At 37.0% G+C, this 13,535-nt stretch overlaps 1 protein-coding gene across 14 annotated transcripts in view; it reads left to right on the forward strand.

The window, feature by feature from the left end:
- The window catches only part of MYO9A (myosin IXA), a 321,205-nt gene that overhangs the window by 87,587 nt on the left and 220,083 nt on the right, over positions 1-13,535 (forward strand). For 13 of the 14 annotated variants that reach the window (XM_033189506.1, XM_033189505.1, XM_033189513.1 and 10 more), the window contains exons 4-6: positions 3,974-4,036; positions 10,387-10,486; positions 12,269-12,325. In XM_033189506.1, the coding sequence (XP_033045397.1) occupies positions 3,974-4,036; positions 10,387-10,486; positions 12,269-12,325 (220 nt within the window). The remainder of the gene's footprint in view (positions 1-3,973; positions 4,037-10,386; positions 10,487-12,268; positions 12,326-13,535) is intronic. The other variant, XM_033189512.1, reaches the window with a different exon arrangement.

Here is a 13,535-nt window from a genome sequence, read left to right on the forward strand (position 1 = left end):
AATCCTAGCACTTTGGGAGGCTGAGGTGGGTGGATCACCTGAGGTCAGAAGTTCAAGACCAGCCTGACCAACACAAAAATTAGCCGGGCATGGTAGTGCAAGCCTGTAGTCCCAGCTACTTAGGAAACTGAGACAGGAGAATCTCTTGAACCTGGGAGGTGGAGGTTGCAGTGAGCTGAGATTATGCCATTCTACTCCTCCATTCTGGGCGACAGAGCGAGACTCTGTCTCTCAAAAAAAAATTTTTTAAAAAATTGTTTTTGAGTAAGTTGGTGTTTTCTAATCTACATTTTTCTATATAACCATATTATTATATTCAAGAAATACAATTTTGTTACAATATTGTTTCTTATTATATAGTCTATGTTCAGAGTCCTCTGGTTGTGTGAGCAATATTCTTTATAGTTTTTTTTAAAATAGACTTTATTTTTTAGAGCAGTGGTAGCTTCACAGCAAAAATAAGAGGAAAAGTACAGCAAATTCTTACGTATCCCTTTAAACTTCCCCTACCACCACCCTTACCTGTGGTTTCTTTATGCAGTTTCAGTTACCCAAAGATAGTTGAGTATAGTACAGTAAGATGTTTTCAGACAGAGACCACATGCACATACATTTTATTACAGTGTATTGTTATAATTGTTCTATTATTTATTTATTTTGAGAAGGGTCTCAGTCACCCAGGCTGGAGTACAGTGGTGCAATCTTGGCTCACTGCAATCTCCTCCTCCTGGGTTCAAGTGATTCTCCTGCCTCAGCCTCTAGAGTAGCTGGGACTACAGGTGTGTACCACCATACCCGGTTAATTTTTGTATTTTTTGGAGAGACGGTGTTTCACTGTGTTGACCAGGGTAATCTTGGACTTCAGGCATGAGCCACTGTGCCCAGCCCACTTGTTTTATTTTATTATTAGTTATTATTAATCTCTTACTGCAGTGGTCCTCAGCCTTTTTGGTGCCAAGGACTGGTTTCGTCGAAGACAGTTTTTCCACAGACTGGGGGATGGAGGAATGGTTTCGGAATGATTCAAGCGTGTTACATATATCATTAAATTCTCATAAGGAGTGTGCAGCCTAGATCCCTCACATGTGCAGTTCACAATAGGGTTGACATTCCTATGAGAATCTAATGCCACCGCTGAGCTGACAGGAGGTGGAGCTCAGCTTTGCTCAGTTGCTGGCCGCTCACCTCCTGCTGTGTAGCCCGGTTCCTAACAGGCCAACCACTATAAGTCCATGCCCTGGGGGTTGGTGACCCCTGTCTTCTATGCCTAATTTATAAATTAAACTTTGTTATAGGCATGTATGTACAGGAAAAAAAACTCAGGCCAGGCACCCCTATAATTTCAGAACTTTGGGAGGCTGAGGCAAGCAAATCATTTGAGGTCAGGAGATAGAGACTCACCTGGCCAACATGGTAAAAGCCCATCTCTACTAAAAATACAGAAATTAGCCAGGTGTGGTGGCATGTGCCTGTGAACCCAGCTGTTCAGGAGGCTGAGGTGGGAGAATCACTTGAACCCAGGAGGCGGAGTTTGCAGTGAGCTGTGATCGTCTGGGTGACAGAGCAAGACTCCTTCTCCAAAAAGAAAAATTCGAGGAAAAAAGCCATATATATATATATGTAGTATATAGATATGTAGTATGTAGAATGGAATATATATGTGGGTTTGGTATTATTTGTGGTTGGCATCTTGGAATGTATCCCCCATGGATAAAGTGGAAGGGGGCTACTATAGTTGAAAGAGAGAGCCTTTGTAGTTAAAACAGACCTGAGTTAAAAGTTATGCTTTTTACTAGTTGTGTGATCTTAATATCTTTCAGCGTCAGTTTCTATACTTGTAAAATAGGGGCAGTAATATTTGCCATGCAAGGTGGTTGTGAGGATTTAACATACTAGTTCATGTTAATTTCCTTTCTGCCATTTTAGACAGGTAAGAGCCTGTTTTGGTAATTTAGACTGGAAATGGCAATGGTAATTCAGAGAAAGAAATTTTAATTATTGGTGGTGGTAGTGGCAATGGATTTTCAAAGAACCCACATTTGAGCTTTATTTTAATGAAGGAATGCAATTTACTGGACATAGACTAGGGAATTGGAAGTGGGAGGAAGAAAGTGAGCAGTGCAGTCAGGAGTGAATGGAATCTTTGAGGGATTCTGTGTTTGTGAGTGACTGAAGCATATAGCATGTGGTGGTAGGCAACTGGGAGAAATACAGCTTAAGAGTCAGATTCTGCCCCCTAAGAGGTTTGTCCTAATAATTTGAATTCAGTAATCTAAAGCTTTTACATTTCAGATTCCGATTCAGAACCCCTTTCCAGTAAGCTCTTAGCTGATTGCACCCATTTGGGTAAGAAGTTTTAAAGACTTGGAGGGCACAATCTGGATAAAGAGAAAAAAAAGACATACAATTGATGTTTAATTCCTCATTACTTTCAGGATAAAGTTCATTCTTCTGGCATATAGTATATTAGCTCTTGATCCTAGTCCATCCGCCTATCTCATTCTTTAGTCATACTTAACTTGGGTCATACACCAGTGATGTTTCAGTAGATGATGGACCACATATACTATGGTAGTCCTATGAGATTTTAATACCATATTTGTACTGTACCTTTTCTATTTTTAAATACACAAATACTTACCATTGTGTTACATTTGCGTATAGTATTCAGTGAAGTAACATGCTGTATAGATATGTAACCTAGGAGCAATAGGCTATAACATAAGGCATAGGTGTGTAGTAGGCTATACTATCAAGTTTGTATCAGTGCACTCTGTGATGCTGACAAACAACAAAATTGTCTAATGATGCATTTCTCAGAACATACCTCCATAGTTAAGTGATACATGACTAATTGTTTTGTTGGTATGTGTACCCTCCTTTCTTTATAACCTTACATAAAGGCAGTTCTCTTTTCCTTCTTGTTAATCCTTCAGATTTTGAATTGATTTACCCAGTCACTCTTTCACCGATATATGTAATGAATGTTTACTCTGTGCTGTGTACTCAATATCCATGGGAATTCTTCTTTACATCCTTTTTCCTTCTTGGATTGAATCTCAGGTGTCTCTCTTGGTGTATGCATAATATCCTGGTCATTGCTCTATAATAGGCTCTATCAACTCAGTATGATAGCTGCTAGATTATGTACTTTCTCACTAGTTTGTAAGTCATTTGAGAATGGGTAGTAGATCACTTATTTCCATATTCCTTGTGCTTGATATAGTGCCCAATAAATAACTATGGAGTAAATCGTTATATAATAAATTGATTTTAGGCTGTGACAATAGCATAAATATATCAAAAGAAACTATGCATATCTTTGAGGCTTATGTAGTAGTCTGGCCAAAGTATGTTTGGAAGAATGTGTAGTGGTACAGTAGCCTAGAAATAATGTAGAGTCTGTCTTCGGGGATCTTGTGTACTATGTTTTAAATTTCTTATTGTATTTTGCTTTACTGAAAGAAAAAAGACTCATGACCATATGAATTTAACATGGATAACACTAACAGTACCCATAACACAATTATAATAGTATATATATATGTATGTATGCATGTATTTTTTTTTTTGAGACATTCTCACTCTGTCACCCAGGCTGGAGTGCAGTGGCGTGATCTTGGTTCACTGCAACTTCTGCCTCCCAGGCTCAAATAATTCTTCTGCCTCAGCCTCCTGAGTAACTGGGATTACAGGTGCCTGCCACCATGCCTGGCTAATTTGTGTATTTTATTAGAGATGGGCTTTCACCATATCGGCCAGGCTGGTCTTGAACTCCTAACCTCAGGTGATCCTCTCGCCTCGACCTCCCAAAGTGCTGGGATTACAGGTGTGAGCCACCTTGCCCGGCCAATGGTGAATATTTTGAAATGATCTGGATAGTATTCTTTATACTTCTACACTGTCTCCAAATGTTTGTCTATCTTATATTAAACTTTATTATTTATATCAACCAATTTTATTTTTCTTGTAGTGCCTATGTTGAAAAATACCTACTGGAGAAGTCCAGACTCGTTTATCAAGAGCATAATGAACGGTACGTATTTTTATTTGTGTAATTAGGTGAAGTTAACATTTGTATCATGCAGATTGACTTTTAAGGTCTTTGTGTATTATGACCCTTAATTCAGTTTACGTCATGCATAGCTTTATGCATAATTGCTATTTCTGTCGTGGGCAGAACTTTGCAGTTTTTCAGAGGCTGCTAGGAGATCTTTATTTGGTATATAGAACTATTGCAAACTGTCAGAACAAGTAAGCAGTTTCTCAGTTGTTCCTCATTCCTCTTGGTGAGCAGTGTACCTCGGGACTTTTCTCCCATTTCCTTAGTGTTCTTTTTCTAACTTGAGAAAAAATTTTCAAGAAAGCTCTTAATTTGATTGTATTACTTGAGGTATACAGGTCTTTAGAGATGATATATGTGGTATCCTTCAGATGGAGAAATAAGATAGAGAAGTAAATTAATGATTTGTTTCATCCTGCAATGAGATTTGGTTAAGAGAGGGTTTGACCTACATTTAAATATTGGATATGCCTTGGGCATCTCACTTAACTTCTCTGCTTCTTGTTTATTTATTCCCATTTTACAGATGGAAAACTATTAGTAACTTTTTCTAACACATTTTAATGATGATGAAATAAGGGGATATAACTCTTATTTCCTTGGTTTTGGAGAATGAGAGGTGAAGATCCAGTTTTTACAAACCAGTTCTCTAGAAGAGTTTGTGAAGGATTGGGTTAATTCTTTAAACGTTTGGTAGAATTCACCAGCAAAGCCATCTTGTTCTGACTTTTATTTGTGTGAAGTTTTGATTATTAATTCAAACACTTCAGTTATTATAGATCTGTTCAGATTTTTTGTTTCATCTGTAGTCAGATTTGGTAGTTTTTATCTTTCCAGAAATTCGTACATTTCATCTAGGTTGTCTAATTTGATGCCAAAAACTTGTTTTATAGTATCTCTTACAGTCTTTTTTGTTTATATAAGATTGGTAGTAATGTTCCTCTTTCATTCATTCCTGAATTTGATTCTCTGTTTCTTTCTGTGTCTGTCTCATCAGTCTAGATAAAAGTTTAATTTTGAAGATCTTTTCAAATAACCAATCTTTAGTTTCATTGATGTTCTCTCTTTCCTTTTCCTATTTCCTATTTCATTTATTTCTGCTCTGATGCTTATTATTTCCTTTATTCTGCTTGCTTTGGGTTTAGTTTGCTTTTTTTTCTAGTTTCTTAAGGTGGATGGTTAGGTTATAGATTTGTGATCTTTTTTATATGGGTTTACTGCTTCAGCTGTTTTCCAAGTATTGGTGTAGTGTTTCGTTTTTGTGCATCTTGGAGTGTTTTATAATTTTGCTTGTGACTTCTTTAACCCACTGGTTACTTAGGAATGTGTTGTCAAATTTCCATGTATTTGTATTTTGGAAATGTGATTTCTCATTTCACTGCAAAGTGTTTGGAGTAGTTGTATGATTTCAATCTCCTTAAATTATTGAGACTTGTTTTGTAGTAGACTACACATGGTCTACCCTGGAGGATACTCCATGTGGACTTGAAAAAACATATCCTCCTTATGTTGGCTGGAGTGTTCTATAAACATGTGTTAGGTCTAATTGGTATATAGTAATTTTGAAGTCCTCTTTTTCTTGTTCATCTTCTGTCTGATTACTTTCTTCAATATTGAAAGTGGAGTATTGCAGTCTTTCAGTATTATTGTTGAATTGTGTACTTCTTCTCTTAGTTATATCAAGTTCTTTTTGTGGCCGGGTGCACTGTCTCACTCCTGTAATCCCAGCACTTTGGGAAACCAAGGCAGGTGGATCATTTGAGTTTTAGATCAGCCTGGCTAACATGGTGAAACTAAAAGTACAAAAACTAGCCAGGTGTGGTTGCATGCACCTGTATTTCCAGCTACTCGGGAGGCTGAGTCAGGAGAATCACCTGAACCTGGAAGGTGAAGGTTGCAGTGAGCTGAGGTCTCACCACTGCACTCCAGTCTGGGTGTCAGTGCGACACTCCGTCTCAAAAAAAAAAAGTTCTTTTTGCTCAACTTTTTTTGGGCTCTGTTCTTAGACACACATATATATATTTTAAATTGTTATATCTTCTTGATGGATTGGCCCTTTTGTCATTATAAGATGGCCTTCTTTGTCCCTAGGAACAAGTTTGGTCTTTAACTTTATTTTACCTGGTATTAGTAATAATTAGTAATTATTGTTTTATCTGGTTTTCTCTAGCTTGCTTTTGGGTATTGCTTGATGGTATCTTTTTTTCTCATATTTTTATTTTTAACCTATTTGTGTCTTTGAATCTAAAGCTTGTCTCTTGTAAACAGTATGTAGTTGGACCATACATTTTGTTTTTATCCATTCTGCCGTTTATCTACCTTTAGAATAGAGTGTTTAATCTACTTATACTTAATGTAATTATTGATAAGGTAGGATTATTAATACTATTTTGCTGTTTGTTCTCCATATGTGTTAACAATTTTTTTTGTTCTTCTGTTCTTCTATGCCTGCCTTCTTTTGCATTAAATAAATGCCTTCTGGTGTACCATTTTAATTTCATTGGCATTTCTTTTTATTATTTTTTATATTCTTATTGGTTACCCCGGGTATTGTAGTTAAAATCTTAACTTATAACAATGTCGTTTGGAATACTGACAACTTAATTTTGATAGTCTATAACAAACTTTGCTTGCATGTTGCTCTATTCCTTTCTTGCTCCTTTGTCCTCTAATTGTTATGCAAATTACTTCTTTATGGTGGTACATCCATCAACACATTTATAATTACTACTTTATGTAATTTTTCAAGTTTAATAGGAAAAAAGTGTTATAAATAAAAAATAGGCCAGGTGCAGTGGCTCCTGCCTGTAATCCCAGCACTTTGGGGAAGCCAAGGTGGGCAGATCACTTGAGGCCAGGAATTCAAGACCAGCCTAGACAACATGGCAAAACCTTATCTCTACAAAAATTAGCCGGGTGTGGTGGTGCACGCTGGAGTCCCAGCTACTTGGGAAGCCGAGGTAAGAGGATCACTTGAAATGAGATAGAGGTTGCAGTGAGCTGAGATTGTGCCACTGCCCTCCAGCATGGGCAACAGAGTGAGATCTTGTCAGTCAATCAATCAATGAGTTAATTAATTTATACTGTCTTTTATATTTGCCATTGTTCTTTATTTCTTCATGCTTAATTGAATCTTGTCTAGTATCCTTTTATTTCAGTCAGAAAAATGAATTGCCTTTAGTATTTCTTGTAAGGCCCATCTGTAGTGTGAAGTCCAAGTTTGTTTATCTGGCAGTGTTCTAATTTCTCCTTTATTTTTCCTGGATATATACTTCTTGATTGACATTTTTTTTTTCCTTTAAACATTTTGAATACGTTATCCGTCTGCCATAGTTCCTGATGAGAAATCAGCTGTTAATCTTATATTAGGATTTCTTGATGAGTTTCTCTCTTGGTGCTTTCAAAATTCTTTGTCTTTGCCTTTCAAGAATTTTGGTTTGTCAAAATGTGGATTTCTTTGAGTTTATACTTTCTAGAGTTCATTGAGTTTCTTGGATGTGCAGATTAATGTTTTCCATCAAATTTGGAGAGAGATTTTGGCAATTGTTTTTTCAAGTATTCTTTATGTCCCTTTCTTATTTCTCCTTTTAGAACTCCTAGTATGTATAGGAGTCTTTTTTTCTTTCTCTTCTTTTGTGTGTGTGTTTTTTTTTTTTTTGAGACAGTGTTTCATTCTTGTTGCCCAGGCTGGAGTGCAATGGTGAGATCTCAGCTTACACCTTTGCCTCCCGCGTTCAAGTGGTTCTCCTGCTTCAGCCTCCTGAGTAGCTGGGATTACAAGTGCCTGTCACCATGCCCAGCTTTTTTTTTTTTTGTAATTTTAGTAGATACGAGGTTTCACCATGTTGGCCAGGCTGGCCTCATACTCCTGACCTCAGGTGATCCACCCACTTCTGCCTCCCAAAGTGCTGAGATTATAGGTGTGAGCCGCCTTGAACTCTTGACCTCAGGTGATCCACCCACCTCTGCCTCCCAGAGTGCTGGGATTATAGACATGAGCCACTGTGCCCCCCATGGGAGTCTTTTTAATGGTGTCCCACAGGTCTCTGAAACCTTGTTTCTTCTTCTCCGTTTTTTTTCTTGTGTTCTTTAGAGGAGAGTCGGTTAACCTGTCTTCATGTTTGTTGATTCTTTCTTCAGGTTCACTGGTTCTTTCTTCTACCTACTCATATTTACTGTTAAGCTCCTCTAGATACTTTTTCATTTCAGTTATATTTTTCAACTCCGGAATTCTTTTTTGATTAATTTCTTATGAGTCCTATATATTAGTCTCTATTTGGTGAGATAGTGTTCTTATACTTTTCTTTAGTTCATTAAATGTGACTTTCTTTAGTTCATTGAACACATTTAAAATAGCTGATTAAAATCTTGTAAGTCTAATGTCTGGGTTTTTTCAGAGACAGTTATTAATACTTTTTCTACTTTGTATCGGCTATACTGTCTTCTTTCTTTGCATGCCTTATGATTTTCGTTGTTGTTGTTGAAAACTGGATTTTTTTGGCTGGGTGTAGTGACTCATGCCTGTAATCCCAGCACTTTGGGAGGCCAAGATGGGTAGATCACCTGAGCCCCCATGACTTCCGAGACCAGCCTGGGCAACATGGGGAAACTCTTGTCTCTACAAAAAATACAAAAATTAGCCAGGTTTGGTGGTGCACACTTGTGGTCCCAGCTAGTAGGGAGACTGAAGTGGGAGAATCACTTGGCCTAGGAGGTCGAGGCTGCAGTGAATCATGAGCATGCCACTACAACTCCAACCTGGGTGACAGATACCCTGTCTGAAAACAAAAATTGGATTTTTTTTTTTTTTTTTTGAGACAGTCTCGCTCTATCACCAGGCTGGGGTGCAGTGGTGCAATCTTGGCTCACTGCAGCCTCCGTCTCCTGGGTTCAAGTGATTCTCCTGCCTCAGCCTCCTGAGTTGCTGGGACTACAGGCGCATGTCACCATGTCCAGCTAATTTTTGTATTTTTAGTAGAGACGGGGTTTCACCATGTTGGCCAGGATGGTCTCCATCTCTTAACCTTGTGATCCGCCCACCTTGGCCTCCCAAAGTGCTGGGATTATAGGTGTGGCCACCACGCTCGGCCAAAAAATTGGATTTTTAAAATAATATAATGTAGCAACTCTAGAAATGAGTCCTCTTCTTACCAGGGTTTGATGGTTGTTTTTATTCCTACTGTTTGTTTTGTGACTTTTCTGAACTAATATTATAAAGTCGATATTCTTTGTTGAGTGTGGCTGTTGAAGTATCTGCTTATTTAACTTACTTGTCAGGTAATAACTTGACAGAGATTTATTTAAATGCTTGGAAACAATAAGCACGTCTCTCACTCTTTGCCACAGGGCTCTCTATGTATATTGTTCCATGCCTTCAACACTCAGCTAGGTATTTTACATATTTACCTTAGCCTTTATTTTCTGCTTGTGCGGAGGTTCAGAGTTAACTGGAGGTGAGAGTTTATATTTAATCTGTTTTTTTCTGAGAGCACATACAACCCTGGGCATGCCCACAGGGTTCGGCACGCATATGGCCTTCTAGATTCCTAGGAAATTTATTGGAGGTTTTCAAAGCCAGTATGAAGATCACATTCACCAGCTTTTCCTTTTAAGTTTCTTGGTTAGCCTATTGTTTGCCCCAACTTTGATCCACTGCTTTAGGAAGTAGGCTGTTCAGCCTCAGTTTCTATGGATGCCTCTGGGGAAAAGATCTTTGCACGATGTGAAGTCTGAATGAATCTCGTAGAGTCAGTCGTGAATATGGCTGCTTACAGGGACCCACCATACAGTTCAAATAATGGTATTTCTTAGGGAATGAGGCTTTGAACAAGCCCAGACCCTGTTCTGACCTTTCTGGTAGCTGCCAGGCTTCTGATCTCCAAGTCTGCAGGCTGTTGGTTTTCAAGGGGATGGAATAGGGCAAGTTAAAAACACTATAAAGCCATTTTTTATTGAGATTTGGCTCTTTTTGTTGGGTAAACACTTCTGGGTTGTTGCAAGCTTTCGATTAGTTTCCACGGTTCTGAAAAGGTTAATTATGACAGATTTGCCAGATTTCTCATTGGTTTTATGGAGAAGAAAATTTTCAGAGGTCCTAACTTTGTTAATTTTGCTGCCTTCATCCCTCTCTCTTGTATTCCACACCCAAAACATCATTCAATTTTTAGGAGTACTTAAATGCTGAATGTATCACATTTATGTTAAAAAATGAAGCAAAGCTGATACATTTTACTAATTACTGTTCGCTTCCCCCCCCCCCCCCCCCCGTTAAATGATAACCATAAATCACACGTTATAAAACTGTACTTCTTTGTTTCCCACAGGAACTATCATGTATTCTATTACCTCCTGGCAGGAGCAAGTGAAGACGAGAGATCAGCATTCCATCTTAAGCAACCAGAGGAATATCATTATCTCAATCAGGTGAGAGTTCATAGAAAGCATTTTGAAGTATAGGGCAGTATTAAATTTAATGCTTGAAAAGTGTCTTTTTTCTAGTACTTTCTTTCCCAAATCTACAAATGGATATTAGCTAGCATTTTCATACGTGTACTCTACAAATTTATGTGATGCAGTTCTCAAATTTGAGGGTAATTATCATCCTCATATAAATGTTAAAAGCTCAGATAATGTATGTGCTTTTCGTTTTCTGTGAAATTCTTTGGGAAAAAAAAACAATAAGCTGTTTATTTATACTTCTACTCTATTAGAAAAATGCTTTACTTTTACTAAAGTGATTTGCCTTTTACAACCCCAGGATATTAAATGTTACTAATGATTAATTCTTGTCCTTTGCTAAGGATTACTTGAAACCTAATTTGCATGTTTTGAAGTCTCATACACATACGTCTTTGCATGATACTGTGACACTGACTTAGAGTATGACTGTTCAAAGGCAAATGACTTAGAGAATTTGGATCTTTCCTCAAAACTCAAAATTCATCCCTAAACTTCCACATTAAGGAGTAATTCTCACTTTTCATTACATTGACTTTACCAATTTTATTATTTCTCATAATAACAAAAATTTTACAACCAGCATTAATGGAATTAGTAAAACAAACAATAGATCATTTAAATAATAGATTGTCTCCCCTTATTTTTTCGTTGTTGGAGGCAAGATGTAATGTCTATGGAAAGAAATTCCTTTATGACAGTTAAAAAAATCCTTATGAAGGTTTTGTAAGCAAATTGACACTGATGATGGTTCAAAGATAGCAGTATATATTTAGGGTTATGAAAGTTATATCTTTGGCTGAGTGTAGTGACTCACACCTGTAATCCTAGTACTTTGGGAGGCGGAGGCGGTTGAATCACCTGAGATCAGGAGTTCGAGACCAGCCTGGCCAACATTGTGAAACCTTGTCTCTGCTAAAAAATACAAAAAAATTAGCTGGGTGTGGTGGCACACGCCTGTAATCTCAGCCACTTGGGAGGCTAAGGCCCGAGATTGCTTCAGCTCGGGAGGCAGAGGTTGCAGTGAGCCAAGATCATGCCACTGCACTCTAGCCTGGGTGACAGAGTGAGACTCTGTCTCACAAAAAAAAAAAAAGAAAGTTATACCTTTGGCTTTCCCCAAGATATACAGTGTGTTGTATTAACTGTTATTTCTTAATTTTGAAACTGCATATATTAATATAAACTAATGACTTTGTATTAATATATTGAGAATTCCAAGTTATTTAAAGTATCAATTTCTGATACAATATTATTAATTTTTACGGATAAAATTAAGTAGCTTTTCAAAAATATTTGCTAATTCAGCTTCTGAGTTTTTTCCTCCCCAGTTTAAACTATTTGCATTATATTTGGGTGATTAAAGATTTTCTTTTTTATAAACTAATGATCTCATAAATGAGCTGATAGTTGTTAGTATTAGAGAACTCTGGAATTTTGCTGTTCTTTCAGATCTTTTTGTAATTAATGACCATAATATATTTCTGTCATAATGTCAGTATTCATAGGATATGGGACTCAGTTTATATAAATAACAGTCACTGGAGCCTATGGTATGTATGAGTTGGGTAGTATAGTATACAGTCTCCCAGAATGTGAAAATTTGCTTCATTATTTCTTGTTTTATGCTGCTATGCAAAATAACTTTTCAATGGATAGCAGCAGTACTACCTGCACACCACATCTAAGAGATCATTAGAAAATTATAATAACCATTACTTCTACCTAACTAATCTGCCTTACTTTCAGATAACAAAGAAACCCCTCAGACAGAGCTGGGATGATTATTGCTATGACTCTGAGCCGGTCAGTACAAGTACCTAAATATTCTGTGTTCCTGTCAAAGGGTCCTCACATTGCTCATTTGCATCCATCTGAAGATTTAGAATGCAAATCAGCTGAAATACAAATAATCCTAGGAAGGAAGATAAATCAGTGTTTCATTTCTTTTGAATGATTGATTTATATCTGTATAATTTGTTGATTTAAAACCAGTTAATTTACTTTTTTTTGGATATTTTCTGGTCATTAAGACTTAGTCCACATTCAATATTTATTTTGACAAACATTAAATTGATTATAATTCCTGATTCTTCAGCATTGCTGTGGATTTGTATGAACTATAGTTTTTTCCCCTTTTATTTTTTAGTAGTTTCATTACCCACATACGAGTAATAATTATTGTTTATTTCAAAAAATTGCATCCTTTATGTTTTATATGTCAACAATCTTTACACATAATGAATGCATGAATATTTTTTTTGATTTTTTTTTCCCAGTAGCAAGAGTCTGTAGCCTTAGTAAAAGTATCCAAAAATAAGTATTGAAATTCCTATAAATAAGGTTTATTTTTATTTTTATTTTTTGAGACAGAGTCTCACGCTATTACTGGAGTACATTGACATGATCTTGGCTCCCTGCAACCTCCATCTCCTGGGTTCTAGTGATTCTCATGCCTCAGCCTCCCAAGTAGCTGGGATTACAGGCGTGCGCCACCAGGCCCAGTTAATTTTTCTATTTTTAGTAGAGATGGGGTTTTGCCATATTGGCCAGGCTGGTCTTGAGCTCGTGGCCTCAAGTGATCTGCCCACCTTGGCCACCCAAAGTGTTGGGATTACAGGTATGAGCCACTATGCCTAGCCTATTTTCTGTTTTAAATTGAGTGATTTAAGGGGATACATGATGTAATATAGAGTGAATAGGTAAATTTTGCTTTAATTTTTTAAAAATTGTATTATTATATTTTAATAAGTATATATTTAAATTAGAGACAGAGTCTCACTATGTTGTCCAGGCTGGTCTTGAACCTCTGGCCTCAAGTGATTCTCTTGCCTTGGCCTGTCAAAGTGCTGGGATTATAGGCATGAGCCACCATGCCCAGCTAAATTTAGCTTTATTTGTTATATTTTATGACAAGCTTGTAACTATAAAAAGAACATAAAATTTTTTTTAAGTTTTCAATTTAGTTCTAAAAAGGCTGAAAACACACACTAATCTTCCTATATCTATTAATTAA

Source organism: Trachypithecus francoisi, unplaced genomic scaffold (genome assembly GCF_009764315.1).
Source record: "Trachypithecus francoisi isolate TF-2019V2 unplaced genomic scaffold, Tfra_2.0 Lachesis_group3, whole genome shotgun sequence".
In the NCBI taxonomy this organism is placed as follows: domain Eukaryota; kingdom Metazoa; phylum Chordata; class Mammalia; order Primates; family Cercopithecidae; genus Trachypithecus; species Trachypithecus francoisi.